At 48.9% G+C, this 20,095-nt stretch overlaps 1 protein-coding gene across 6 annotated transcripts in view; it reads right to left on the bottom strand.

The window, feature by feature from the left end:
• The window catches only part of SEPTIN11 (septin 11), a 56,386-nt gene that overhangs the window by 35,852 nt on the left and 439 nt on the right, over positions 1-20,095 (bottom strand). For 3 of the 6 annotated variants that reach the window (XM_064510441.1, XM_026103524.2, XM_064510440.1), the window contains exon 1: positions 530-568. The exons of 1 other annotated variant lie outside the window; for it this stretch is intronic. In XM_064510441.1, the coding sequence (XP_064366511.1) occupies positions 530-556 (27 nt within the window). In that variant the 5' untranslated portion in view covers positions 557-568. Of the gene's footprint in view, positions 1-529; positions 569-3,682; positions 3,702-18,974; positions 19,008-20,095 lie in introns of those variants that run through there. 2 more of the 6 variants (XM_064510443.1, XM_064510444.1) reach the window with 2 other exon arrangements.

Genomic DNA, 20,095 nt, shown 5'->3' with positions numbered 1-20,095 from the left:
TCCAGCCGGCCCATCTCTCTGCTGTCAGCAGGACAACGTGCAACTGCCTTTTTGAACCCTTGCACGAAGCTGATGAAATAAAACCTGGAGTTACTGCTCGGTGCCAGGCTCCCCAGGTTGAAACGCTCCACTGCTCATGTTCCCAGACCGCCTGCGATTCGTTACCATTTCTCCACCTTTTTGTCTTCCCAGGTGCCGCATGGGGGAAAGGGAAATTCATCCCTTCGGGCGTCCCCAGGCATCCCCGCTCAGCAGAGAAAGCTGGGGCGCCCTTCACACCAGCCCCGACCCAGCAGCCCGCCAGGTGCTGCACAGCGGGCGAGCGAATTTGTGACACCAGGCCAGTTTACACTGGCTGGAGAAGAGCGATACTGGGGGAAGGCTGCGTTTTTGTTAGACTTGAGGACAATTAATCTTATTGGAGTTGAAAGCCACTCAGATTAGACAGGCAGAAGCTAGCTGGGAGGTGGAAAGAAGGCTTGTTGTTAAGCAGTCCTTGGAAATACTGTTTTTTCAGTTTTTTCCTCACCCTTCCGGCTACAGAGTCCCACATCATCACAGATACGGATTCCAGTCCGGCGAGACAGCAGAGAGGGAAAAAGAAACCAAACCGAAAAAAAAAAGCATCAGCAACTACCATTTCCATCTGTCTTCCACTGTCACGCACTCGAAATAGCCCTGGAACAGCTGCATCGCAGGCCGTTAAATAAGTGGGCTCAGTCTTTGCTAACAGCCCTTAGCTGCAGCCCCAGCGCAGCACGGCATTCGCACGGGGAGGCCAGCGTGATCGACGAGCTCGGCGAGACCTGCGGCTACGCTAACGCGGCGGCTGCTGGCTGGGAGCTCTCCGGGAGGGCCATCTGGGGCACAACCGGGTAGCGCTAACAGCCAATGCAGGAACGCAGCATCTGACCCACGGCCAAGTCTTCCCCAAGCCCTCCCCAAGCTTCCACCAACCCCAGCGCAGGCGGGGGCAAACGCAACCCGAGGAGAACACCAGGATTTTTAGAAAGGGAAGCAGCTCACAGGGCTTGCTTGTAAAACTCTAACAAGGCAGCCTTGTTTCAGTACCTGAATCAAATTAAGGGCTGCTTCAAGCATGAAAAGCAGCAGCTTTCCTTGCTAGGTTAGCAGAGCAGGGCTGGCTTGCAATCCCTTAACCCCATGCTTTCTTTCCTGAAATCACAGCCCCGCATCAAGGGCACGTTTTGCGCCCATTCAACCGGCTCCAGAACTGAAAGATGCCTAGTACCATGCCCAGGATAACTCATGAGCCCTGGGAAGTATGAGCAGGGCCCGAGCTAACACCCTGTGCCCCCACCGGCTTGCTCCCAGGCAGGCAGGTGCCACGGCACGGTACTGCCCCGCACACAGACACCAAAAAAGCAGACCCAATTTCCGAGCAGAGCCCACAAGGCTGCGTATATAAGGCACGTGGCTTCAAGTCATCTATTCAGTGGTCTTCAAGCCTGGGCTAAAGAGTTCAGATTTACCACAGCAATTCTCTTCATATTAAACAAGGCTGACGCCTCAATGGTTTTCCCATTTACACGACAAGCGTATGGGGAGCTTGTCTTGGGCTTGGAGTTACCGGAGGGCCTAAAGGAAGCAGGTAAACGCACTCCTTGGGAAATCCCTACCATGACTTTCACGGCCACGGTGAGTGCTAGATCCACACTGCCGCCTCCCAGGGAAGCCTGGCTGGCACTGCATTGCCAAGGAAGCTTCGAACCACTGTCAGATCACCTCTGCTTAAAGGCAGATGCTATATGCGCACACATATGACAGCTCAGGATACAAAATAGCAGGCCAGAGAAAACATTTCAGATGTAGACGAGTCCTGGTTTTCCCTCCCACCAGCAATGCACACACTAGAGTACAGTTCTGCAGAAGCAGCAAGAAAAACAAAACAAGAAACCCCCCAAAATAAAATGGCAACAAAGGAGCAAAACTAGATTTGCACTTGTGTGTTATGATCTAATTTCTAAGGAAAGGCAATTTCTGAGTGCTAACTCACAGGCTTGGCATATGCCTCACAAAAAAGGCAGTGTGTTTAGCCCTTCATGGCACACTGAGCTCTTCTAGGGCATCACAAAATCATTCTTCATTAATAATAAAGGTCAGCAACCAAGGAAAAATATGGTTTACAAATAACAGTGTTGACCTTAGTGTGCAGTTTTGTATTTCCATCAGGACTCAAAGTAGAATTAAGCTGAATCAAATCTGCATGAGAGGAAAAGGTCAAGGTTTACTGAATTACTTAGCTGACAATTTTGAAGCATTAGTTTGCAGACTTCATACTCTTAACTGACTTAACAGCAACAACATGCCTCACCCGCTTCCCGAGTGCCTTCACTGTCCTGCCGTTATCTGGGAAAGCCAATACAAAGATTTTCGTAAATACAACATAGCTTCAAGGAGCTATTCCCCATTTTAGCTGAAATACTTCCTTCCCTCCATCTCATTAACTCAAAATTTCTGTGGTTGCCTTGAGCAATTTTACTGTCCTTCCAAAAATATTAACTGGACACAAGAGCTCTTCCAGAGGAAAGCAGATCTGATCTCGGTCTGTGGCACAGTCATAACACTGGTATCATTAGGAAGAGGTGCGAGTAGAGGCCACACTACACCAGGCTTTCTCCCTCCGCCTTGCATTTTGCTGCGCTGATAGACCGCTACAGATACTTTGCATTTCTGGACTCGACAGGCAGCACAAGACAAAACATCCTTCCCGCCGGCAGGCCGCGGACAGGAATGTTCCCACAGTGGTCTCCACATCCATCATTCGCAAAGGGGGAGTATCGCAAAAGCATTCGATGTCTACTGCAACCCTGGGGATTGTCCAAGTCCTCAGCAATCTCTGGACAGGACACCAGCAAATGCCCAACAGACACTCAAAAACGTTTGAGCTCCAGAAGTGCATTATAAAGGAGACAGCTAAATAAACATTTGCAGCACCAGAAGAAGGGATTAACTCTCTAGTAGCAAGGCAATGCAAGGAGAGGCTTTACAGCCCTAGTTTACAGGTTGTAGCAAACACCAACCTTTTATTCTAGAGATCTAAACTAACCACCATATATCCGCAGAGTCCTGCTCTGTCCCGCATCTATTTTTCTGCATTGGAGTTTATGTTGAGCTGTCCCCCCACCAAGAAAATCAAAAAAGGGCTTTCTTGCATTCTAGCCCATCTTGACTTTAATTAAAAACAATGCAACATGAGAGCACCACAAGTTCCCACCACAGAGGCCACCAAGGCCTCTTTTCCAGTACCACCACACTCCCTTACGCTCTACATTTTTGCCCCCTCCAAATCCAGTCCTCAGCCTTCATCACAACCAGACCAGCAATGAAAGCCAGTTCCCGTGACAAACTGTGGCCCAAATACTGTTTTCTTGCTCGTGCAGGAGGAGCTGGCTACAGAGTCACAGAGATGCTCTGCCAAGCAGATCCCGCCAAGAGGGAAGGAAGAGACTTGAAATCACGTCTCCTGCCAGAGGCAGCCCTGGCTAGTGCTGAAGTAGAGAAAACACCAAGTTTCTCCCTGCCTCCCCCACCCCACGCATCAGACCTCCATGACTGCAGACAGCAAAGCCTGGGGACCCCTGACTTCATGCAAATTAACTCGGGAGGAGCCTGCGTCAGCAAGCGAGCGAAGACAGCCCAAATGAAGCCGGCTACCTACCATCTGGAACAAGTCAGCCGGAACGAGGCTTCGCAGACGCTACAGCCGAGGCAGAGAAATGCTGTGCCGCCTCCCTTCCCCGCACTGCCACGGCACAGTAACTCAAGAGGCTCCTGACAGCGCAGCCGATCGGCCTTGGCATGGGGCTCCTGCGGTCCCGGCTGGTCTCATCTCCTGCCTCACCAGCTGCAGGGCACCGCAGTCAGGGCTACAAGGAGGGGGTTTGCTGGCAAGACTGGACCCCTCTGAAGGCACCAGGAAAGCAGAGGCTTTTTTCACAGAAAGACCTCTTCGGCCATTCACAAAGCAGGCTGACAGCAACGCAGTCTCCTCCCTCCTCCGGGCCCCTCCGAGTACCCCGGCCTCCGAGGGAGCCTCAAGCAGATGCCACCACACTGGAGCAAGGCAAGGCTTTCCCGCAGGGAAATGTGGCCCGCTGGCAACACCCAGCCTTCCACAGGCAGGCAGTGCCTGGATGCAGGGAGGGGTGACACCTACCATTAGCCTTTGCCTGACAAGTTTCTACTGCAGGGACCTATTTTCCAAACACCTCAATTACTGCGGCAGGAAATCCTTGGGAATAAAATAAATAGTTTCATCGGTGCAATTACAAATATGATACCAGCAATCAGGCCATGCCACAGCTCATGGGACGTACCACGTTCCCAAGCTGTTCAAATACAGTTTCCACCCCAGGGCTGGATCCTGGTGACAGGCGGCAAGTCTGTGCCGGTGCAGAGAGTAGGGGATGGAGGCACAACCCCAGCTGCGTAAAGAAACACAACGGGAAGGCTGGTCAGCACTGACCGCTGGGTCCCCGACGGGAGCCCAGCCCAGGCACGTGGCACCTCCCTGGTGTGGCCATCGTTCCCCACTTCTGACCCTCCCAGCACTTGCGTGGCTCCTAGCCACATTTTGGCTTGCAGCTCTCATGCCCTCCGAGATGCTGGCCGAGCTGACCCATGCCACACGCCACCGGTCCAAGCTCAGCAAATTCAACTCCAGCATTCACCTCAGTTTTGCTTGTTCACCTGTACAACCACGATGACTTCCTTAATGCCGCTTGCTTAGTAGCAAGGTGCTCCTTAGCAGGAGAAGACACATTTTAGTACAGCTGCAAAACTTAACTTTTATAACCCAGAGTAAAAGAAGAAACCTTGTCTTTGTGAGAGATGTCTAGGAGGGAAGGGCTGCCAAGGAAAAGGAGCTAGAAAAGGAGATAACTCTGTGGCATTCTGGGTAAGAAACAGACACATATTTTGGCCGTATTTTGCCACGCCTTGACCTGTAGTCAGACAGAAACAGCTAGTGGGCAACCAAAATAACAACGGCTAAATGCGAGGGAAATCTGATCCCCAGCTTCCGAGGAAAACGCACGGGCGCAGACAAACCTACCATTTCGAAACGGCTGCGGATTCACACCCACCTGGCCTGAGTGCTATAAACAGGCTTGGTGATGACTAAGGGAAGGTTTGGCATCACGTACGAGCTGCGGCCTCAGCTAAAGCCCTAAGAAGACTTTCGCTCTTCTCCCAGCCTCTATTTCCTCTCACACTCTTTTTTGCTAGGGCTTAAACTTTGCTGCCAGGCTTTCCTCCCAGATGCTACCGATTTCCAAGCAGCCAGCCTCACAACAGAGCCCTCTACGTGGCCTCCTCTAAAATCTCAGTACGTTTATGGGGTCTCCAAGCAAGCACGGGCACAGGTTTGGACATCTGAAAACTGTCTGCCAGCTGCTGCTTTACAAAGCTGTGTCATGGCATGGGTGAATAAGGATGGCTCCTTAGTGGAGGCACTTCACTAGGAAGCCATGGCTCTCCTCCACCACGGCACTCGGACCCGACTCACCGACCATGCAATATTCACGCTGAAGACGGCCAAGCACACTGCCTCACCGCGCGGTAGAGACAAGCAAGGGAGTGCAGCAGAACGGTGTGTAGCCATGGGAATTTTAGGGGCAGCCTTGAGGTTAGCACTTCACAGGCCCCCCCAGAAACCCAGAGAACAAGACGCTGCCTTGGCTGTGGGGTTACGCTTAATACTGTAAATATGCATTTTTGCAAAGACCATCTTACCAACAGAACAAATTTTCACCGAAACCTAACACAGTCTGCAATGACTACTCATTTTACATCTTGCACTGTACTATAAAAATCCCTAAAGCCTATATAAAAGCAAACATCAGGCTTAAAATAAAAAACTAAGTCATGGATGATAACCCATCAGGAAAACAAGAACAGCACTTGAGTGTGCAGTAGCAGCTTCATCACCTGCCATGCAGACTAGAAACCCAGCCAGGAGAAATCATCTTCGGCAACAGAGTGCTGGCAAAACAGCAACTTCCCATCTAGGGTTTCAAGCAAATTTATTACTTAAATCCTAATAACGCAAATAAAGCCAGACACAGAGCTGGCATAAGTTGCTACATGAGAAAGTGGGGCCCACGAGGCCTTTCACAAGTCCCTCTCTTCAGGAAACCCTACAAGCAAGCACCTCTGGGGGCTACAGTTTCTCTCCTAAAGAAATCCAACCCCAAGGGGAGAGGCCGCAATTCCTCCCAGCAGCTAACGGAGCAGGGGCTTTGGAGGCTCAAAGCAACACCACACCAATCACACTCCAGTCCCCTTTTCTCATTGCCCATTTCACCCTGCTGCAAGTCTCTGGAACCAGACTCTTGGCGACTGCAGGATAGGATCCTGCCCACGAAGTCAGTGCAAGAACAGCAATTAACATCAGCCAGAGGATTCAGATAGGGTTTGGCATAAGCAAGGAGAAAGGAAAGCATCCAGGAGACTCTTGCTCTCTGGCCATGAAGTGCAGCACAGCAGCGTTACTGTGTCAGACCTGCTAGACACCAAAACTCATTAGGGGCTGAGTTTCCTGAAGGCAGTGTTGTATTTACCGCCGCCTTTTATCTGCTTGCACATGTCCCAAGCTCAGTGGTGCTGCTGAATATCCCCTGTGAGTTCCTAAGAAGCATATCTGGACTTCAGCGGAGGAAGCTCATTTGTTAGGAGAGGAGGCTAATCTCGTGCTGAATTTCCCCACAAACACTAACTATGCATCAGCAGTCCTAAAAAAAATAAAAAAAAGAAAGAGAAAAAAGCCACACAAAATTCCTGGGGTTTGGAAGGGGGGAAAAAAATCTCTTCAAAACAGTCCAACATGAAATGAAATATAAATTAATAAAACCCCAAGGTCCCACACTTGCCCTCATGCAAGTAGTTTCAGATGCTACCAACCCCTGAATCTCCAGCCAACCAGCATATTTCCATAAGCACATTTTTTGTTTTCGCTTGTTTTTTTGTCCATTTCTGTCGTTGCTGTAGAAAGAGCAATATATACACACCCCCCAAAACAGAAGCCCAAGGGGAACTGAATATAAACACATAGCATAGGCAAAAAGGAGAGAGAAAAATATTTTTCTTCTAATTCTCCTTAAGTTTTATTAACACAAGGTGTTATTTTGAACAATTACAGGTAGAGAAGCAAAACTCCCAAAGGGAAGTATTAATGGTATTTCTATAAACAAGCTGACATTAATGGACAAATTCCAGGCACTGATTGAATACATCCTGTAGCTATAATATACTATTCTTATTTATAAAAATAATGCTCAGAGCTCAATCCAAAACCCAGTATCAGCTTTAAAGGGCTTAACCCTCCATCAGATGCACACCACTCTGTGCATAAAGTCTACTCACCATCTGGAACAACAACAAAAAAAAACAAAAAACAAACAAGAAAAAACGACACACAACAAAAAAAATTCCCCAAACCTCAGGAAACATCTTGCACACTAACCTGAAGGGGAAAGGAACAAAAAAAACCCCACAACACCCACACGCCAAAGGCTTTCCCAGACTAAGAGCCCCATGCTCTGCAAGCCTGTTCTCAGGAAACAGTCTTAGGGTACACAGAAAGGAAACAGCTCTGACTGCTTGGGACTTGCTCCGGATTTTCCTCTCAGGCCAGCAAGGAGCAGCAACCCCTGCTTCAGGCTCCAAGAACACAGCCAGTATCATCCATGAGGTGAGCTGATAACAGGCATTACAGTCACATACCTAAGGGCATTAAATAGCAAATGGATTTATAAATTTGGAGAAGCAACCACGTATTACCACCACCATATACATTTAATTGGCGCTCAATAGATGCTGTGACTAACTTGCTAACCAATACCCCTATATCCTCCCTGGTTTCCCAAGATTATTGTAATACCCCTCAGACCAAACGAGACACGTCCCTAGCTCTGTGAGCAGATCATCGGCAAGGCCTCTAACCCACTGGGTTACGTCAGCAACTTAGTGCCATTTACCACGGTCCAAGAGGAATTACCAGATGCGGTGCTCATTCGGTAGCTCTCTGTGCTGTGGAAGTCGGACTGAAATCTCCCTAAAAAACTTTTATCGAAATACAACACACACCTTTAGCCTTTTGACCTGATCAAATCACAAGGGCTTGCATGTCTTTAAAATAAAATGAAACATACTTTCTAGTCACTGGATTTTTTCCCATGCCTCCTGCCATCACTTTAGAGCTTTTTTCCCCTCCTCCATGCAATAGTTCCATCCAAAACCAGCCTTCCTATAGCTGTATTTCAAATCGTCTCAGCCCCAGCACATTCCCTGGCAGGTTTGTACGTTCAGCAATCTCACAGTACATGTCAAAGCTGCAGCGCATTTGGGCATTACACCGCATTTCATTCTGTCCAGTGTAAAGCACTGACTTTTGCAACGAGAGAAGCAGCGAGCAGTTGCTTACGCATAGCCTAGGAGCAGCACCCAGCCTGGGGGCAGGCAAGGGGGCCTAGTACGCTTTCACGCCAGGTAAAAGTACAGGCTTGGTTAGCAGAGCAAATGAGCCATCTGAGGCTTTCGAAAGGATCAGCACCGCAGCCAGGGCTGCGCAGCCCCACGCCGTCCCCAAGCGCCCCTGCAGAGCCGCTGTGCCACACAGGCATCCCGTACCTGGGAGGCGTCACTGGCCTCGCGCTCCCTGTGGAGCACGCCAAGCACGAACAGGGTTTAATTTTGCCAAAAGCATGGGGATAGCTGCTAACATAACAGTTCCTACCAAAGAGGATGCTTGCTGGCACGGCTCGCTCTGCTGCTCCCCAGCAGCACGGCTCTGCCAGGGAAAGGCCTGCCGTAAAAACCCACTCCAAGAAGTTTCCTTATCGAAGCCTTCCAAGAGGGGGAAGAGACCCTGTGCGCTACAGCCAAGATTTACTTACGGCGCTGCATGTTTTATGGGAACGCGGGGTCTATAACCCGAGGACCATGAACTCGCCTCCGAGCTGCTCAGTGACCCCTGCCTGCGAGCGCGCGAAGGTCCCCATGCCAGCTGCTCAGATGCAAGCCCTGCTCTATTTTGCCACCACATCTAGAGGCATTAGGTGCAAAACTGTGCCAGGTAACACTCATGAGCTCCAGCTCGTCTCTCTGCAGCTGCCTGGGGCCACCCTGCAACAATTATTCTCACAGCTCAGTCGTGCGCATAAAGCTTTGCAAAGAAACACAGTGAGACCTGGAGGGCTCGCAGAAGGGCAGCTATCATCTCTGGCGCTCCTGAGGTGGAAGGGTACATTTTGTTATTAAAAACAGCATGAGTGGAAACCACCAGGCTTTAATATTGTTCTTAGCCCTGCCACAGAGCTGCTGGACAAGCAGAGAGCAAAGGAGCAACAATTAGGGAGGCAGGCACTGACCCAACCCTACAAATTGTCCCAGACTCCCCATCCACATACCGAGGTTCCCCAACGCCTTTGGGAGCCGGGCCATTAGCTCTAGGTATCTCAGTCCTGCTCTCATGCAGTGCCGCACCACTTTAATTAAAGGTAGGAGGCCAAAGAGGTGGAAACAGGCACACAAGTGCTGCCGGGTTCCCATCTGGCTCTCGAGTCTGGTGCTAAGGCAAGGCTTCATTTTACTAAGCTGCAAAAAAGGTGCCCAACACCAAGCTCATGAGCCAGATGTGAGGTCTGCAACTGCACCTGCACGCTGTGAGATGAAGCCGTGAGACCACACACTCACCGGACAGTCAAAAGTACCCGCACTACCGGGATTGTCCTCCTATTTAACAGAGATGGTGTAAAGGCTGCTTGGGAAGAGTCTGTACCTGCAATCCCTCCCTGTAGGACGTTCAGCCCTCTTGCTTCCTACATCTTGTTCAACATAGGAAGAATACTCAGGTTTAATACATGTCTGCTCACCCGTCTCCCTGTAGAGTGCTCTCCCTGGAGCCTGGCACTGCTCTGCAGAAGGGGCAGTTTTTAGGAATTAAGTATGACATGTCCAGGTATTACTCTGACTCCCTCCAATGTTACTTTGCCTGCAGCACTCCCACTGCTCCCAAGACCATTGGCAGAGGTTTGCGAACCGCTGGCGTGCACCCACACGCTTCATGCAATCGTGTTCTTCCAAATTCATAAATTATTCCACACACAGGCTGCTGCAACATCCATTAGCTGTCGATGGAGCCCTGCTTAAAGGTTAGACTAGAGCCAGCACCCACCCCCGCGGACAAATTCTTGTCTGCCACCGTGTTCTGCTTTGACTGTCCACCCCAGACATGTTTGTGCTTTAAAGAAAAACAAAATTAATCAGATCTAGAGTTGCTTTTAATTTCTGTCCTCCTGTCAAGACTTGTGCTATAGCAATCCATGCCACTACTTGTAACAGAAGAGCATTATCTGAAGTCCAGACTTTTAATATTTTCCCTTGATTTATCCCCAAAGCAAACAGAAGACCTCCTCCAACATATTATCTATCTGAACAGTCCAGCTGCTCAGACTCTTTTCCCAGAGACTGAAGTTGAACACGTAGCTGCTGGAATTCAGAGTCTTGCAACCTCATACAAACAATAAATATTCCACTCCACTTTGTGGAAATACATTGCTCAAGGACAGCTTTTGGAAGGGAAGAATGGAATATTTTGCAAGGCTGTTGCTCAGAATTAATAAGCAAGAGGATATGCCATTAGCTTGCATCTTCTGCAGCTACTTTATGCTGCAGCTTTGTATACCCACTTTATTCAGAAATTTCTCATCCTCTCTTCCCCCTAAAAGGGTGTCACCCCCCAAAAAGTGAGACCTACTGCTCAGGATTGCACAGCCCCCTCACATCCCGCCACCTCAGCAGGAGAGCGCAGAGGCAGCTCGAGGCAGGCTGCTTCCCTGCAGCTGGATTTGCAAAGGCAGAGCACCCGGGGCCAGCACACGTCTGAAACAGCTATGGCCCCATGCAGGTCACAGGCTGCCCATGTTAGATGCCGTCTTCCAGGCTGGGCTGCGATTCCTTTTTTTCCTGGAAGCACCCGAATAGGCAGCAGAGCATGTCAGGTATCCCTCTGCAAGCAAAGAGGGGAACTGTTTAGCTTGGCCAACTAACTGTGCCAGCACATACCACATAACAGCTGAGCTCGAGCCAGCTGCGGAGCAAGAAAGACTGGAACAGACAACCAAGGGCGCTGCAAAGCAAGCGGGCGCTCTACTGCACCGTGCTTCATCCTTCTGCGACAGCAAAGTTTAAAGACCTGAAACAGCAGGTAAACCCAGGCACAACTTAATGGAGCCATAGCTAAGGGTTTGGGAAGACAAACATACCCAATGGCAAATTCAGCCTGCTCTGAGCAAATGTTTCCTGCAGAGGACTCGGTGAGGTTAGCTCACGTGGGGCTCCCTGCTCTGACGTGCTCTACAACTGCAAATGCTGGAGCCCTGCCTATCCCAAAACTGGGGCACAATTCCCATGTGTGGTGCTTGCTTCTGCCCTTGGCTCAAGTTACTTAATGAGAGAGACAAAAGCAAGTGATCTGCTGCTGCACATTCCTTGCTAATGCTGCAAAGGCTGGAGATGCAGCAGCCTCTGCATCGCTCACAGGAGTCCTACTTATGTAAAGCAGGGTGGGGGATGCACCCACCCAGCCAACACCGTCCTCCCTTGCACCCTCCACCGCCTCTGAGCCTAGGACGCGGGAGCCGTGACCCTGCCATGCAAGGCGCTGCACTGGGCGCCAAAACAAAACAGCAATAGTGGCTTCCCAGCCCTGAAGAGCTTCCAGTAGCAAAGTTGTTTCCTATCAAGGATATTTAAGCACAAGTAACATGCAGTTGCTACAGCAAGCTTGGCTGGGGAGAAGGGACAGCATCTGCACGCTCCTCTCCCCAGGACTTCTTACCACGGCTTTTCATAGAGGGACCAACCACCAATTTCATTCCTAAAACATCAATCAGCTTCTGGCCTGTGTGAGCTCTATAGCTTACATGTAATGACGGGAAGTATGTTACAGCTAGGCTGCCTGGATTTATACTTCCAGCTTTCTGGCACATCTCACTGGAAGAAAACACCAGGTTTCTTGGTCAGGCTACAAAAATATTCCTTTCCTTGGGTTATATCAAAAATGATTAATGCATATCCCATGGAAAAACTGCTCTTCTGAGCTCCATTCCTAGCAAAGCCAAAACCTGGGGGAAACACAGTTCTGTTCAGTAACAGACAGTAGTCACACAATTTAAAATAATGTTTTTGTTTAAACAAAAAACTCCAAAACACCTTTAACTCTGATGTGTAAACGTTCTGGCTTACAACAGGAGAAGCTCACCATGGCTTCGGAGCACTCACAATTACCCTCAATTGCCTTTACATAAGCCCAGGAAACAAGGTCAATGGAGTTGCTCACGCCATTCACTTTCAAGTCCCCATTCCTTACTGAAACTACTTGCTAGATCTGCTTGAAAACATCACTTGCATATTACCTTCTTAGAATTGTCGCTTCCTTGAAAACGTTTAAGTGAAAAGCATTTAATCTGGTAATGCTTCTTGCTACAACATCCAACGAGATTTGGTGCAGCCTGACCAGAGCTTTAAAGGTGACTACAGCTGTGCTATTAATCCATTGATCACAACTTTGCACCTTACAGAACAAGGAAGGGAATCATGAACTGTTTTAGACAGAAAAACCAAGGGCGTATTGAGATGATGCCATTTGCCCAAGACCCCCCAACATGCCAGGGCAGAAGCACTTACAGCACTGACCACCCAAGCTCTGACCCCCAGTGCCCCAGCAGCTCTTGTATTTACCTGGTAACGAATAATTACATAACTACATGCAGCACAGGAAGAGCTATTTCCAGCTGGATAAATATAGTTACCTGGAAAAACAAAACCCAAGGTCTCCTTACACTACCACTGCAGGGCAATTACACAGCAGAAACCAAACAGAAATGCTCTTTCCTTGCCACAGTGACCATCAGCTGTGCATCCGAGAAGACGACACACCGCTGGGAGAAGTTGTTTAATGTCAACTTTCAACCCAGTTTCTTCGCGATCCCGAGGGTCAGGAAGGGTTTACATTTATTAGGCTACAAGAAAGACAAGAGTGCAGTGCGAGAGTTTGCTCAAAGCCACAAACGAGGGCCACATCCAGCACCTCTCGCCCTCGTGGGCCTTCAGAGGGCTGGCTGGCACTAAGCACCTTTTCAAAAGCAGGCTGAAAGCTCAGACATCCTGATGACTAACTCAGGCCTCTAAAAACAGACTGAGGGGGCAGGGGGAAGAAAGAACCATAAATTAGGTCAAATGCTACTGGAAAATGCCAATTACTTTTTATATAGCAGATTGCACTCAAATCTCATTTAATCTCAGCTTGCCGTTGTCAGATATTAGCTTAAATTCCCTGCTTTACTTCGGCTGCCACATTAAAGTGCCACTTATTCAATATTAATGAGACGGATGAAACAGAATGAGACTAGGCTGGCGTTTTCTGCGATAAAAGAAACTGCGTGGCAGAAAAGCATGCCTTGAAAAGCATTAAGGATTTTTCCTGGTTGCATACTATATACACTACACTAGAAATGAAAGAAGCAGTTGCCAAATGTAATTAAAATCCTGTATTTTCTTATCCCAAAAATTAAGGAAGGAGCAATCACTGCTTCATTATTTCTTCTATTAAAAACAATAACAGAAGCCAGCTGAGTTACCCAGCCACAACTAAGGGAAGCCTTTACAGATGAAATCGATGATGTGGGATTTGAGAAACAACTTAGATTTTCAGCAGCGACACTCTTGCGCTTGCACACAGGCTAAACATTTCAGAGTGTAGATGTCCGCGACCAACGAGGAGAAAAAGGCACAATGAGATGTATCATAGCTCAGCCTGGACATGAAACAAGTTCTGGAGGAGAAAGAAGGGAAGGATGGATGGGGCTGGTTACATGGTGGGATTTATCACAAGAACAAGCTACTGGGCATCTGGCAAAATCTCCACCCTTCTTGGAGACTTGACATCAAGATTTGATGACTGTGCATGTGCTCAGTCCCAGGCGGTTGTATTAAGCCTTATCATCACTGGTAGTATTTATGGCTAGCAATATACCTTCCTAGAGGACAGCAACCTAACCTGTTCGCCATAAAAACTGAGACAAAGTGAGACCTATTTCCAGCAAGATCTACAGTGAATTCACAAGTTCCTAAAAAAATCTCAGTCTTGACAACATTTCAAACTAGGAACAGCATAAAAAAAGCAGCAAGCTACTGAAATATCAGCCATACTGTTTCTATATAAGCTCATTCTATGGATATAGGTTTAATTCTGCTGATTAAAACAAGAGGAGACAACAGAGCAGAAAAACCTTCAGCCATACCAAGCAGCAAGTCCCCCTGCCTCCCCTAATGAAACCTTCCACATCTGTGCTAACCTCTGTATCGGCAACTCTGAACATTTCCTACGCGGATCTGGAGGATTTGGGGTAATCCAGGCCAGTACGGAGCGATGCCAAGAACAAGTGTCAATGATAACCAGATATCTTCACCTTTCCAGGTTGCCAACTCCTTATTTACAAGCCAGGCTGCTGCCTGCCAAATTCTGTCCCGGGAAACAAAAGCCAGGACCGTCACCCCAGCATCCTTCGCTCCTCTGAAAGCAGCCAGAAGCTCTTAGGCTGACTCGCAGCTTGTTAGAGATGGGTTTTCACAGGGGCTCAAAGGAGATGATTTGTGTCCTTCGAAATGCGAAGATTTGGCTGCACCTGAAAGCGGGAATCTCTATGTGAAAGCGTAAAAGCAGACTCGCAGTTTAATCTCTGGTGCGGTTTTGCTCTTGTACTTCACTGTGAGAGCCTTCCCCTGCAGAAGAGGGAAATACAAGCTTGCGCGCCATCACCAAGCGAGCCAAGCAAGCTGACTACCAGGCTCGCTCCTCTCCCACTTCTGCACTGTTTACAGACAAAAAACAGGCTGCCACCACCAGACTGTCAGAAACTTAATTCAAACCATGTTAACGTGCTGAAGTAAAGCATTTAGTGCAGTCTGTGCGCTCAACACAGACGTCTGGCAAATAGATTTCGTCAAGTCTCTTGCTTACCAAGGGTGACGTGCTTTACATCGGGCCCAGTTAACTCGGAGGCAAAACACCCACAGACTTGACAGAACAGCCCCAGATGCACATACAACCCCAAAAAGTAAAGACTTGCAAATGGTTTGCAGAAGTTTCCTTCAGGATGCAAAACACACTATTTCTCCCCTTCCGCTCCCATCATGTCAGAGAGGTTAATGCAATTTCTGAATGAAACAGAGATGTATGGGGACCTCCAGAAACAATTTCCGTTACACTTACTGCTGTTCATAGGAATGAGTTCTTGGGAGCTGCTGGCAAAGTAGGTAACATCTGTGGCAAAGCCAAAACACTTCTAAAACAAGCCTTTTCCTATGAGCTTCTGCCAAGTATCCATGACCAGATCTGGTAAAGAAATTACTTGCAGTTGTGGTACTTCAATAATGTCTCTCAATGGCTAGATCCTATCCAAAAATAAATCAGGGACGCAGAGACAGAAAGCCCACTTTGATAACATGAACATCTAAAGAAGCCACCAGCTGCGATGGAGAAAAAGCACCAGCAGCCAGCTCTTTACTATGTCCTTATGTGGGATGATACCAAGGAAAACAAAAAGTCTGTGCCTGCAAGGAAAGATTCAGCTCCTCCAGATTTCCAGCAACTTCAAAAGCACTAATTTCAGTTTCAGACCCCAGGCCCCTCAACTGCAGGGCCCAGCAAGATAGATGTATTAGCAGTGAAACAGCAGCAGTAGCCTTTACACTAGGTTTCATGCCAGCTGTGGGTATCACTTATTAGCACTTATCTCCATGGAAGAAATCGCAGCAAACAGGCAGAGCATGCAGATAGAGAGAAAGCTTGCAGAAGGGCTGGATATTACTAATGGAAAACCGCAGGGAGCTTCTCCTCTTCTTCCTCACCATGGCTCTTCTTCCACTGCCTCCTTCAAGGGCCAAGCAAGCCTTGCCTATGCCTGAGTTAATGACACCTGCCTGCACGGCAGATGAAAATAGCCCTGGCCAGACTCGTGCAAGTCCTAGCCCACATACCTCCACGCTCAGCACTGATGCAGAGGAGCAGGAAAGGCCTCCTGATGTAACAAAGCAGCCAAGGAACAGCATCTCTTGCTGTCATCTCGCTGAACAGGTTACCTAAAAGCACTCAAGCTATCACACACGATACGGGGAGAAAGGGGGAAGATTTTCTCACCGTTGCTTGTCTTACTTGGGATGGCAAGACCCTGATCTTGGTTTTCTGCTTCTCCCATCTGCTGTGTTCTCCATCAATGCCAACGCTGAGCACTGACAGCGCCACGGTGTTTGTCTGAACCATTATTACGCATCACTTATTACAGCAGGCCAGAGAGCAGTTCAGGGAGCTGCATACTGTACCAAAAAAAGCATGAATATATATAATTTTTTTGTTAAATCACCTGCTTGCACCCAACTGCTCTGAGCTGAAACTGCCTCAGCATCTTTTCCTGCAAGAGCCACTCCAGCTTGTAGGATCCAGACAAGGATCCACCTCGTTAACCAGACAAGGTAGAAACGTTCGCAAAGTCAACAGGAGCCCACGTCCCCTTCGCACCTCTCCTGGAGGGAGAGCCAGAAGCCACCGTGCAGCCTCACACTCATGCTATCAGTGTCACCTTGAGAGAAGAAGAGGAGGCACAGCAAGGGCACAGGAGGAGTGACAACCATCAAACTGCTCTAGCAAAGGCAGGTAGCCAGCCAGTAAAGATCTCTCTTGAGGGCTACAGGGGTGGGAAGGGGATGTATAAAACATGCCTCAGCTCCAAGTACTCTATTTCTCAGATTGATGCTGTTTAGTCAATCCCCATCATTATTTCAGGAGCCCTACTCAGGCACTGAAGTCAACTCCCCATGCTCTCATCCACACAGAGGAGGTTTTTCTAATGATCTCCCTCAGTTCCTCACCCCAGGTCAGCTCAAATCATGCTGGAAAAGCCAGAGGCCCTGTGCTCGCAGTGGGCTGGGTACAAAACCTGCCCACGTGTCTGTCTGAGCGCGCTGAAAACAACGCGAGGAGGAAGAGGCAGGTTCCCACCATTGTTAACATCAATAGGAGCAACAAGAGTCATCTGAAAGAGTTTCCTACCCCAGACAAGGCACCAAGGCAAATAAAGGAAATGAGGAGTTCACAAACTCAAACACAGTCACGTGTGCACCGCCCAAGCCGACTTCCCTGGCACAGGCAGCTGAGCCAGGCCCTAAAAACCACACTTGGCAGTGGTGAGCGGGCAAGGAAGCCAAAACCGGTGCCACCAACAGTTTCAGCCACCCTGGTTCGTGCAGCCCCATCCACGTTGTCGCCATGTTCACTGCAAGGAGAGCGCCTCTGCAGAGGATACCCGACTACAGGGACGGCTCAGTGCTGCAGTTAGCTGGAAAGCAAGAGCAAGCCACAGGGCAGCATAGCCTTGCGGCTGGAGCACTGCCTTCCTGGCCTCGAGAGTGCGACGACCCACTCCCAGCCCCAGGGTCTGTCCCCAACACCTCTCCCCGGCACAGCCCTCTGTCCACAACAGCTCTACCCCTGGCCCAGACACCCCTTCGTGACTGAAGGCAGCCAAGCGCTCTGCTAACAAGAGCGCAGAAACACCCAGGTAGGCAAAGGCACATTCCCCTCCCTCAGGGCTCGTCTCATTGTCAAAAATCAGTGGTCACGGCGCCTCTGCTCCACCCAGGAAGGCACGCAGACACAGCTGTCCCAAGGCACTGCCCCACAGCTCCTGCCAGCTCTGGTGGGTGTTGCTAGATCTGTTGCTCAAGAAAAGACAAAAAACCCACAGATTCTTCAGCTCCATTAGCGCTGCTCTACCTTCTTTTCTCTCCCTCCCCTCCATGGAAACTGGCAATCTCTCATTATAAAGTATTTTTCAAACTGATTAAAGAATATACTGTACTGCTTTAGTCTCTCAGATAACATCTTCCACAGCCCACATGTAAAATCTGCACTCCAACTTGACTTTCCATCAATTTTTTTGTTTGGCCTGAGCACTGCGTGCGTGTTTGCGTGCAAGTGTTATTTTTGCTCCTTTAACTAAACCAAGCTACGATCCTGAAAACACTCAGGATATACCAAGAAAGAGAAGGTCGGGGAGGCCAGAGCCCTCTCCCATGCTCTGAGCTACCAAGACACAATCCAGCACCAGACAAAATCCCGGGCATTGGCCCCGAAGGAGGGAGAGGGTCCCCTATCTAGCACATGTCAACAGTTTGCAGGCTGCAAGTCGCTTATCTCAGACTGAGCCCAGATAGAGCCGGCACAGATGACCATATGCATCCTTCCACTCAGATGTATGTTTAAACACACACTTGGGAAGTCCCACGGCAGCTTCCAGCAGCAACCCTTGCAAAAGCTTTGCTTATGCATGCCATTACGTTTGCATACTGAGATCAGTCTCTATTAAGAGAAAGGAAATTACAGGCAGCACATTACACATGTGCCTTTCCATCTGTGGGTTCAGGGCCTTAAAATGAAAGCCGCCCATCCTACCAAAACACACCCTACTCAACTAGAATTAAACGCAGACTCCAGAGCAGCTCGCTTAAGTTACTTCTTATGCATGCTTTTACAATTAACATAATGTCATATCCTGCCAGGACGTAAAAGGTTGTGACTCAGGAATGTTATCTTGGTTTTAAGAAATCAAGCCGACTTGCTTTGCTTTTCCCTCCTTCTGCTTTCTTCCCCCTTTCTTCACTTCTACCTCTCTCCAGCAAGAGAGGCACACATCACTCATTACCCTTATAAGAGACACTGATTAAGTTCAGAGCTTAAAAGACAAACGTTTATCAGCCTCGTCTCGCCCTACCATATAATTAACTCTTTCTTCAAACACCCTCCCCGCCACTGACACACCACCAGCCGGCAATGAGGCGGCAGAGAGGACTTGATAAGGAGGCGCACGAGACGAAAGGCTCCCAGCACCTACCAGACGCCAGCCTGCCATCCTTCCTTTTCTTGCTGCCCCGTGATGAAACAACTCACTTCTCCAAAAAGCAGCGATTCTGGAGGAAGCGCGGACTGCCCGCCAGCTCCTCACGGGGAAGCTAAGTCTCCTTATCCTTCCCTCTCCCCCACATTTGTCATGCTGAAGGTGGTTTTATTCTGCAATCCGTCCCACTGGACTCGGCTCAGCTGCACACAGACCTGAATTCAGTTTAACCGGCACGAAACCCTCTCTGCACACTGCTTTTGGACTAGTGCTAGTGGACTTCAATTAACCAAACACGCTGGAGGCCACGTAGTAGCTGCAGTTTAATATAACGTAGGGAAAACAAAGCAAAACACACATACACACAAGAACAAACAGAAATCACATTTTACCATCAGCTGGCAAGAGTATGCATCAAACCCCACTCCTGAGCCTACTCACAGTGTGGGCTGCTACTCTACACAAAGCAAAACCAGCTCCACTTGGCAATACCCTTCAGCCTGCCCTAAAACCCAGCTCAAGTGGTGACTTCAACGCCTGCTTATACACTGAAGCACAAACTTCAATTTCCACATACACTTTAGACCATAGGATCAAGGAACCATTTCAGAACAAGCTTTATAAGCAACTGGTATAATTCATAGGTATTCTGTTAACAAACATCTGCTCTTATTTTGCATAGCGGCATAACGTCCCCACCTACGGTAACACCATTAAAAGCAGCTTCATACATTCGCTTTGACACATCAGAGGAACCACGTAGCCCAGCGGATCCATAAGTGCCTAATAAACGCTAAGAGAAACCGTCTCAGGCGGGTCACATCTTGAAGACAGACCATTTTCACATTACGAGAAGGAGCCACATTCAAGTCCTCAGCTCATGGGCAACATCTGTTCCACTAACAGGCACTGCAAAAGTTACAGGGAAGTCGGTCAAGTCTCTCTCCCTCCCCCGGCCGACGACGCACAAAAGTGCATTCAGGCCGGTCACCGTGGAGTTTCACTCACGTTTCTGCCCGCTAACTGCAAGAGGGGCTTTTTGGCGGCAAGCGCATCTGCTCGCCTTTACGGGCTGCCTTTTTCATGCCTCCTCTCCCTGCTGCAGAGGGGAAATCCTT

Source organism: Dromaius novaehollandiae, chromosome 4, assembly GCF_036370855.1.
Source record: "Dromaius novaehollandiae isolate bDroNov1 chromosome 4, bDroNov1.hap1, whole genome shotgun sequence".
NCBI classification, from domain to species: Eukaryota; Metazoa; Chordata; class Aves; order Casuariiformes; family Dromaiidae; genus Dromaius; species Dromaius novaehollandiae.
This window is presented reverse-complemented; position numbering and strand designations above follow the sequence as displayed.